Raw genomic sequence first — 10353 nt, forward strand, 5'->3', positions numbered from 1 at the left:
AAGTGCACCACCACCCGCCGGTTCTCCCCGCTACCAGCGCCCCTCTTGCGGGAAGGGACTGCCTGGTGTCATTTTTTCTGCAGCCTTCAAGCCTGCGCCACTTCCAGCCTCTCCTTCTCCATCGGCTCCGAGCTGCCTGGCTGGGTGGGTGAGCGGGGGTGGAGCGCCCTAAGCCTGGTCTCCTAGTGGCGGAGATCCTGTGACTACCCCCCACCTATGGCGCGCGGGGCTGAGCCTCCAGACGGGGGCTGGGGGTGGATGGTGGTTCTCTCAGCCTTCTTCCAGTCGGCGCTCGTGTTCGGCGTGCTCCGCTCCTTCGGCGTCTTCTTCGTGGAGTTTGTGGCGGCGTTCGAGGAGCAGGCGGCGCGTGTCTCCTGGATTGCCTCCATAGGAATCGCGGTGCAGCAGTTTGGGAGTGAGTGCTGCGTCTGGAGCCAGAGTCCTTTGTCTCCTCTAGAGGGAGAGGAGATGCAAGGGCTGGGTGGGGGCAGGGACCGGTGCTGGAGAAGGATGCCTGGGACCTTCCCGAAGAACCCCTTCCTCTTCTCCAGGCCCTGTAGGCAGTGCCCTGAGCACGAAGTTCGGGCCCAGGCCCGTGGTGATGACCGGGGGCATTTTGGCGGCTCTAGGGATGCTGCTCGCCTCCTTTGCTACCTCCTTGACTCATCTATATTTGAGTATTGGGCTGCTGTCAGGTGAGACCCTGGACAAAAGCAGGCGACTAAAATGCCCTGAGTCTTTGGACTCTGAACTTATGCTGTGTGTTCGCTGGGGAAAGTATGGCTAGCAAGCAGGCCCGGAAGAGCACTCTTAGGGGGATGATAAGCATGTTCAGGAAATGAAAAGATGGTGAATCAGAATATACAGAATCCGGCTATGAATAGATATCATCCTATTTGCATATGAAGAAAGACTAGAAGATTATGCAATTTGGCAGAAACGGGAGAGGCAGAACTTAATGCCAACGTTCTGTGCTAGTTACTTTCCCAGCATTATCCCTAATTTCCCAGTTTCATAAAATATATTGTCCCCACTTTGCAGATGTGATAACTGAAGCTGAGAGAGTAAAACACATTAGATCATACAGCTAAAATACATGAAAACCAAGACTTTAACTTAGGTCTTTGAGACTCCTCAGATAGTGGTGGGATTACCTGGGGCTCAGAGGCCCCTCAGTCCCTCAACTCCCATTTCTTCCCTTTTTGGCAGGCTCTGGCTGGGCCTTGACCTTCGCTCCAACCCTGGCCTGCTTGTCCCGTTACTTCTTCCGCCGTCGATCACTGGCTACAGGGCTAGCACTGACAGGCGTGGGCCTCTCGTCCTTTGCCTTTGCCCCCCTCTTCCAGTGGCTGCTAAATCACTATGCTTGGAGAGGTGCTCTGCTGCTGGTATCTGCCCTCTCTCTCCACCTGGTGGCCTGTGGTGCTCTCCTCCGCCCCCTTTCGCTGACTGAGGACCCTGCTATGGGTGGCCCTAAGACTCAGCTTGCCTCCCTCCTTCATCACGGACCCTTCCTTCGCTACACTGTTGCCCTCACCCTGATCAACACTGGCTACTTCGTTCCCTATGTACATCTGGTGGCCCACCTCCAGGACCTGGATTGGGACCCGCTGCCTGCTGCTTTCCTACTCTCAGTGGCTGCTATTTCTGATCTTGTGGGACGTGTAGCCTCTGGGTGGCTGGGTGATGCAATCCCGGGGCCAGTGTCACGACTCCTGATGTTCTGGACCACCCTGACAGGGGTGTCACTGATCCTGTTCCCCATCGCTCAGGCTCCCACAGCCCTAGTGGTTCTGGCTATAGCCTATGGCTTCACATCAGGAGCCTTGACCCCAGTGGCTTTCTCCATACTGCCTGAACTGGTGGGGACTGGAAGGATATACTGTGGCCTAGGATTGGTGCAGATGGTTGAGAGCATCGGGGGGCTCCTGGGGGCTCCTCTGTCAGGTAAGGGCAACATGTTGCACAACTAGAGGGAATACTGTTCATGTAAGAATGTATCTGAATACTACCCCTGGGCTTGTATATTACATAACCTGCATGGCCATTCATAGCAGCCGTGAAGTGAACCTAGGAGGCAAAGAAAACTTGGCCTGGGAAGTTAAGTGGAAAGATATGGGGAGCTAAGCATAATCCTTGGCAGGATGGCTACAGTTTGGATTTTTAGAGGCGCTGCTGAGCCTGGCCATGCTTAGCATGCCAGTGTCTTCCCTTTCCCTTGGCCTACTGGGTTCCAGCCCAAGTGTCTCTTCTTAGCCATCTGATCAAAGTTCTTCAGACTCAAGATGCCTGAACCTTCAGACCCTTAAATGTTTTCCTCTTAACTAATTAACTGAAGGTGGATAAAGGTCATCGTTGCCAGAAAAATAGACACAAGCATGACTGGATCCTATCTATAGCCCAATGCCCCACTGGCTGATGAGGAGGTCCTGATGTGTGGTCTGAAAGGCAGGAAAGGGAAGGCCTATGGTGAAGCTTAGAACTTCTTCATTCAGTCCTGCCTTTGGAATGCAGCTCTTCCACAATGATTGCGTTAAAGCATATTTTGTTTCCACCCAAAGAGTCTTAAGTCATCAACTACAGGGAACAGATCACCATGTGCATTCTTTCTCTCTTGGACCTAGGCTACCTCCGGGATGTGACAGGCAACTACACAACTTCTTTTGTGGTGGCAGGGGCCTTCCTCATCGCAGGGAGTGGAGTTCTTCTAACCCTGCCTGGCTTTTTCTCCTGCGTCTCACCACCTACCTCCAGGCCCCAGGACTTTATCAATGAGGCCCTAGATACCAAAGTCCCCCTGCCCAGGGAAGGCGTGGGAGAGAACTGAACTCGGGCCCAGAGGACGAAAGATCCATGCCTTCTCCTCATGCCCTTTCTTGGTCCCCATGGAACCACTGTGCCTTAAACCGCCTGGTAGCCTCCACCCCCTACCCCCCCCCCACGCAGGACTGTGAAACGTGTGCCAACACTTTATTTTGTCAACTACTCCTATCTCTTATCTGGCTCTACCAACTTTTATGAAGGATTCTGCGATCAGCCTGCCCCACTGAGTTGTGCATCAGCTGTGAACACCACAGGCTAAGGATGTCTTTACATAGGATCTCTAGTGTTGCCTTCAAGTTTTTTCTTCTCCAAAGACAGAGATATTTGGAAAACAGGAATGTCTCTTTGACATGAAACTGCTAAGAACTCTGGACAGTAATAACTCAAGCAGAGCTGCGGCTCATCTGCTTGGTTCAGCTAAATGGAATCCTTTCTGGAGAATAACCAAAGCTGGTGCCCAGAAACTCTGATGACCCAGAGCATCTGAGCCCTCAACTCGGCTCTGAGCCTCCCCCCACCCCATCCCTCTATGTCACTATCTTCTTGTAACTTCTTAGTGTTATGTGCCATCAGTTGGAACTGACTCACAGCTGACCTTCCAGCCAGTTTTGAGACTGTCACACAGGAGAATGCCTATCTTTCTCCCTCAGAGCAGCTGGTGGGATTCAAACTACTAGTCTTTGGGTTGGCAGCAAAACTCCTTACCCACTAGAACTCTCTTGTGACTTAGAGAAGAAATTAAGGTAATGGGGAGTAGGTTGCAAGGTGGGGAAAGATCTGAATCGGTGATTCTTGTATTTCTCTCAGGCCCCTAGAATGGGATAGCAATGCAAGCAAAGTGTTAGTTTGGGAGGTGTGGATACTCAGGAAAGAGGAAATGATGGGAACGAGCACCTCTCCTTAAAGACTTAAGCTGACTGACAATTCTTGAAGAATCCCTGTTAAAGACTCAGAATCCTGTTCCTTTCAATGAGGCTTTTTGAATATCTTACTGAGCGTGCTTCCAGGGGCCTAGTTTTGCTAACAGTGGAGCTTGCAGGAAAAGGGACAGGAATTCTTTATTGGGGGATTAACAAGCGGTGTCCACAGTGGGATGAGGGCCTCTCGGGGTGAGCAGGGTAGCCTGAGGAACTGGAAGCAGCTCTCCCACCTCAGGGGGTGGTGTGGCTGGATGAGAAGTTGGACCACAGGATGGCAGTGCCCTGGGCAACCCCATGTAGATGAAGCTGCCAGACAGGATGAAGGAGCCGCACATGAGGAAGGAGGCAGTGAAGTCTCCGGTTTCATCCCTCAGGAAGCCTGAGAGGAAAGGTAGAGGAGCTTAGTGGCCTTAGACCCCAGGGCAAAAGAAGGATCAAAATGGATGTTCTGGCTCCCCTTACCTGACAGAGGAGGGCCCAGGAGCCCCCCAAGGCTCATCAGCATCATCACTAGTCCGGTGGCCTGCACAACACCTCCAATGCCCACTAACCCTGGGAGGACCCCAAAAACCAGCGGGGCATAACTTCCGGCGCTCAGCCCATAGGCCCCCGCTGCTGCAAGTAGAGGTCCCCCCCAGTCCCCGCTCCCGACCACCGGCACCAGGCCCACGGCTAGCAGCCCCAGACCTGTCAGAGCTCCGAACACCACCAGCAGCCGAGGGAGGGGCACCCAACCCTGGTCGGCCACCCACCCGCACACCAGCCGGGCGCCTGCATCCCCCACTGCAGCCACTGCTACCACCAGCGCTGCTCCATACCCCCCTAGACCCCTATCTAAGGCATGAGGGGCCAAGTGCACATAGGGGATGAAGTATCCGCCCCCCACCAGGGCCGTGCCCAGAGCAAAGACAGAAAAAGCTGGGCGAGTGAAGAGACCCAGGCCAAGGGCTGCAAAGGGCCCGCGAGAGGAAGCCACGGGGTCCTCAGGGAGGGTCAAGGGTCGCAGCAGGGCGCCACAGGGGGTGAGGTGCAGCGTGATGGCGCCAAGGAGGAGCAGGGCGCCCCGCCAGCCGAAAGTGTCCAAAAGGAGCTGCAAGGCGGGCGCCAGGAGCAGCGAGGCGGCACCGTTGCCGGTGAGCGCCAGTCCCACGGCCAGGACTCGACGGCGAGCGAAGTAACGAGAGAGGGTGCCCAGGGCGGGGGCGAATACCAGCGCCCAGCCGGAGCCTGCGAGTGGAAGGGGTGGGCTGAGGGCAGGTGCCGGGGGCTGCACAGTGTCCCCAGCCCTCCTCCGGGCCGTGGCTCCCCCAACTCCCCTCCCCTGTACTCTTTACAGACCTCAGCGCACCCCTGCACCCCTTACCGAACCCAGCACACCCCTGCACCCCTTACCGAACCCAGCACACCCCTGCACCCCTTACGGACCACAGGACACTCCCATGTCCCCCTCATCTCACCAGCAAGGAGGCCCAGGCCGAGGTAAAGGTGCAGTAGGCTGCGGGCGAAAGCCGACAAGACGAAGCCGAGAAAGGCGAGGATGCCCCCAAACATGACCACCGGGCGCGCCCCCCAGCGGGTGCTCAGGGCACTGCCCACGGGGCCTAGAAGGGGGCGCAATCAAAAGAAGGCACGCCCCCGGACCCCCAAACTCGGCCGCACACTTCTCATTGGCCTGTTACCTGGTCTAAGCTCCGCCCCCGTCCCGGTGGCCCCACCCCTTGCCCTCCAAACCCGCTCCTCTCCTGAGCTAGGGTTCTCCACCCGTCGGTCGACCTTTCTGAGCTTGTGAGGTCGTCTGCTGTTGCGAGAGCCTCCCCCACCACCACGCGCACCACCATTCCCGCCTCCCAATTCGGGCGCCCCCTCACTGGCTGCCTGCTGCACCGCCAGGGCCAGGGCGCTGACCCACGCAGTGTCCTGGGCGCTGCGGTCAAAGTGCTCGGCGAAGTCAGGGAGGGCTAGGCCCAGGGAGCGCAGCATCCCGTAGGAGAGCCCATTCACCGCAAAGGCAGAGGCCGCGACCACCCAGCCCCAGCCCCCATCCGGAGGTCCGGCCGGCTTGGGGGTCATCGCCATCTGCAGGGGTAGGAAAACACCTGTGAGCGAGGTCTGCTCTCCTGCGCCTCTGCCGGGGACCCGGTATTATCGAAAGTCCGCCTCCCAGGGTGGGCATGTCACACGGAGCAGGCCAGGAGGGGGCGGGGGACCAAGGGGACAGGGAACCAGGCCTGCGGGGGGCGCTCCGGGGTCTGCATGAGGAAGCGGGCGGGGAAGGGAGCGGCTGGATCCCCGAAAGCCCGGTGCTTCCCCTCCCCGCACCCTCTGGCTCCCTTACCCGACCTCTTCGGGCGGTGGGGGGTGGGGAAGGGCGAGGAAGGTTCCGCCGGGTTGTCGCCCCGCTTCCTGAGGCAGGCGGGGTCCCGGAGGGTATCGAGGGTCTAGAAGGAGGCGAACTTGAACGGGATCTCCTGTATAAACAGAGAGCACCAGCGGGGCCCTAGGTACCTGGGGACTCACGGGGGGAGGGGGGCGGGGGCGCGCTGCGAGTCAGCCAATCGGCGGAGCTGCGGGTGAGGCGAGCCGCCGGCTCCCACGGGGATCGAATGAGCCCACACGCCCCCCAGGCCCGCGGAAGGGCGCGCCGCCCCGCCCCCTCTCGCCCACGCACCTGCGGGCCTGCGCCGGGCGGGGGCGCGCAGACTGCAGGCTTACAGGGCCGGGGGTCGCAGGCAGGGCGGGAAGGGGGTGTGGCTTAGCGCAGCGGGAGAGGCTGTGGGGACCTTTGCTGGGCCCCAGGTAGATCTCGGCGCAGACCTCTACTCCTGCTCGGTGCTCTACAATAACTTGACCTGGGGAGCAGAGAGGAAAGACCGAGAAATAGGTCTGCACTTCGTTGTGAGAGCATGTGATGTGCTGGGCGCATCTCTTAATAGTAACCCTTTAAAGAAAGTATCATCCCTGTTTTAAGTGAGACGTAACTAAAGCTTAAGGAGCTTTAGTGGGTGGGGAGTAGTGCTGCTAATACAAAGACAGGCAGTTCGAATCCACGGGTAGTTAGCCACACAGAGGAAAGATGGGCAGTCTTCTCCCATGAAAGTTACAGCCTCTGAAAACCCGCTAGAGGGTCATCTCTGAATCTTTCCGATTCTACAGCAAATGAGTATGTGAACTATGGCTTGGAGAGAGGATAGATGGATGACCTGCCCCAAGTCATCCAAGCTAAAAAGTAGTACAAAAATATTTGAACGAGGGTCAATTCAACTGCAGGACTGTATGTACAGGAACACACCTGGGACTGACAATGAATCTGACTCGTTGTTGTTAGGTGTCGTTGAGTTAACTATGAGTCTGATGACCCTATACGCAGCAGAGTGAATCCTACCTGAACTGTGCTATCCTCACAATCTCTGCTATGCTTAAAATCATTGTTGCAGTCGCTGTGTCAATTTCTCTCGTTGAGGGTCTTACTATTTTTCTCTTGACCCTCTAGTAAGCATGAAATGATTGAAGTTGTCACTAATTTCATATTACTTGCATCCACAATCAACACCCTTGGTACCAGCAGTCAGGAAATCAGGAGTCATTGTCCTGGGAAAGTCTGTGGTCAGGGACCTCTCCAAGTTATTGAGGAACAATGACGTCAGTTTGAGGACTAAAGTGCGTATAATTCAGGCCATAGTCTTTCCAATCACTTGCTTGCTATGCTTCTGAGAACTGGACCAAGAATAAAGATGGCAGAAGCATTGATATCTTTGAGCTGTGGTGTTGGAGAAGAGCAGTGAACTGCGAAAAGAGCAAAATATTCTTGGAGAAAGTGCAGTCAGAGTGCTTCCTGGAGGCAAAGATGATAAAGCTTCATCTCACATGCTTAAGACATGTTGCTAGGAGAGGCTATTCTTGGAGAGGGACATCTTGCTTGGAAAGGCAGAGGGTAAGTGAAAGAGAGGAAGGTCCTCAAGCAGATGATGGATTGACAGGGTGACTGCTGCAGTGGGCTCAAGTGTGTAAGACATTGTGAAGATGGCACAGGATAAGACAAGCTTCAGATCTGTCACTATGAGTTGTACTTGACTCGACAATACCTAACAACAACCGCTAGTAAGCATGATGTCATTCTCCAGCAAATGGGCCTCCCGGTAACATGCCCAAAGTAGTGAAGTCTCACTTCTAAGGATCATTCTGAATGCACTTCTTCTGAGACATATTTGTTTGTTCTTTTGGCAACCTATGGTGTATTCAGTATTCTTTGCCAGTGACACAATTCAGGCCATTGATTCTTCTGTGTTCTTTTTTCATCACTCAACTTTTGCATGCATATGAAATGATTAGGCATGGTCTAGAGACAGTTTCATACCAGCACTACCCTCTGGGATGGACAGTTTTAGCACGGTTTGTGAATTTAGGAAGGGTAAATAAAATTTAAAAAAAAATCCCTGGACAGTATAAAAAGTGAAGAACTCAGAAGCTAAGCAAATACGTGGAGGTCTGAATCCACCCCGATGTGCCTCAGAAGAAAGTTCTAGAGACCTCCTGAATGAACAGTCCTGAGGAGCACAAATCTGCTCTGACACACATGGAGTTGCTGTGACTTAGAATCCAGTCATCGGGCTGGTTTTATTGTCTTTAGGACAGAAAAGATTTATTCTCTCTGCCCTCCTCCCAGTTTGTTCTTGTCCAAATGCCACAGTGCTTGTCAAAGCCAGTTCTGATTAATCTTCTTTGTCAGTGTGTCCTTTGCCATTCCCTATCACTCCTCCCTGAGAGAGACTTCACCCTGAGTCATAAGGAAAAGGGGACGGCGTATTCTCTTAGCTACTTCCTGCTGAAAAGGGACGCTGTGGGTTTCAGGGTGAAGATCTTCTCTCACTACTCTAAAGGGTCCCTTTGGCAGTAGGAAACACATAGACTATTATGGAGATTGATTTTGGAATTTAGATGCACTCTTATTGATTGTGCTTGGCCGTACATGTTCATATCCTTGAAGATGTATCATGGGGGTGTTGCAACCTAGAAGACACAAATTTGACTAACAAGTTATAAGTACATGAGTCAAAAATTATGGAAAAGTAAAAGAAAAGATTCTTTCATTTTCCACAACCCCCCCCCAGGTCCCCTCCACCATGCAGCCTAGACTCTAGACTCCTGTGATGACAGAAACACCCAGTTATATATCTCAGGACAGAAAAGATTTTTGTGATCAGAATGTCTAAAGATTTGGACTAGATTTTTTTTAAATGTAAGAAAATTGAACCTAGATATTGATTTCTTGAAAACCTTTAGAAAATACATCCTTTTGCAGATAAATATCACTTTACTTCTGCTGTTTAATTCAACAAATAATGGTCTTTGATTTAATGACAGCTATGAGTTGGCCCCTCAAGGTCTTAGCACCAACTAAGAGCCACATGATGGCAGTGTTTCCTAATTGTTGAGAACATCTCCAAACAAAAAACAGCCTAAGAGGTGAAACTGTAAATCTAAAAGGCACTGCTTGACTCAATTGTTGCCATTGCCCATAGAGGAAAAGTACATTTGTCTGCATGTTATAACATGTTATATAAGACCTGTTGCAATCAAAAGTGGACCCAAGCTGCCTTTGCATCTCTCTTCCTTCTCCCTCTTGGACCCTCTCACCAGCCATTATCGATCCTCTCACCTGCTCAAGGGAAGCAACAGGCTTTTTCTCACTCTTGGATTTTTGCCTTTGTCATGTTGGCTACTTGAAATGTTTGGATGGAATACAGGAGCCCATGGAAACTTAAGAGTTTATTACATACAGAAAGTGGCCTCACCGGTTTCTCCAGCAAGAGATTCTGTTTGTGTATGGGCACCCAGGAGCTGGAACCAGCTGGATTTGGGCCACTCCAGGTCATTCTGGGAGCTACTTCCTGAGAAAGAGGAGAGAACACTGTTTCATATCCAATATGCTCTCCCTGGTTACTGTCTCTCTACTGAACTGGAAGAGTAAGCAGATAGTTTTAAGCATCTAGGAGGCTAGATATCCAAGTTCAGGGTCACAGCTCTAAAAGAAGGGCTCTGGGGGAACATCCTCGTCTCGGGTTCTCTAATGGTTTTGGTTTTATATCTCAAAAAGTGGATTAAAGCATACCCTAATGAGACGAGGACTCATTAACATAAAAAGGTAGTCTTAAAGGGAGTTCTGGTGGCCTAGTGGCAAGATGCTGCACTGCAATCCCAGAGGTACACGGTTCAAATCCACCAGATGCTCTGCTGGAGAAGAGGGGGCAATCTCCTCCTGTACCAGTCAGATCTGATTTGACGGTACACGTAAAAATAATACAATATAAATTTTTTTTAAAAAAAGGTAGTCTTATTACCAGTAGTCTAGGAAGAAGGATTGGCCATCTACTTCTGAAATAACAGGCCTTTGAAAACCCTGTGTACAACAGAGCACACTTAGAGTAGACTAGCAGATATGGCAATTGAGGCTGAGCCTTCAAATATGGGAACACAAAGGAGGAGGAACAGTTGTAAGGAGACAGTAGTGACTGGAACGTGGAATGTGAGAAACATGAATGTAGGAGAATTGTATATAGTTAAGAAAGAAATGGAACGCCTAAATATTGGCATACTATGTATTGGGGAAATG

General features: G+C 52.5%; 2 protein-coding genes across 2 annotated transcripts; one reads left to right on the forward strand and one right to left on the reverse strand.

Moving 5' to 3' along the window:
* The first annotated feature begins 216 nt into the window (after nt 1–216).
* On the forward strand, nt 217–2827 carry SLC16A13 (solute carrier family 16, member 13). The gene is made up of 4 exons (XM_006899086.1): nt 217–415; nt 552–695; nt 1210–1947; nt 2625–2827. Exons 1-4 carry the CDS (start codon nt 217–219, stop codon nt 2825–2827), a joined length of 1284 nt encoding a protein of 427 aa, XP_006899148.1.
* Nucleotides 2828–3892: 1065 nt separating this feature from the next.
* SLC16A11 (solute carrier family 16, member 11) lies at nt 3893–9384 on the reverse strand. Its single transcript, XM_006899165.1, is given in 9 exon segments — nt 3893–4122; nt 4206–4970; nt 5201–5344; nt 5612–5822; nt 5824–5992; nt 6079–6211; nt 6261–6307; nt 6412–6592; nt 9378–9384. Coding segments are annotated over 9 exon segments (1887 nt in total).
* Nucleotides 9385–10353: the final 969 nt, after the last annotated feature.

The sequence above is a fragment of the Elephantulus edwardii genome, unplaced genomic scaffold (genome assembly GCF_000299155.1).
Source record: "Elephantulus edwardii isolate Elephantulus edwardi_28Jun2011 unplaced genomic scaffold, EleEdw1.0 scaffold00246, whole genome shotgun sequence".
Lineage (NCBI taxonomy): Eukaryota > Metazoa > Chordata > Mammalia > Macroscelidea > Macroscelididae > Elephantulus > Elephantulus edwardii.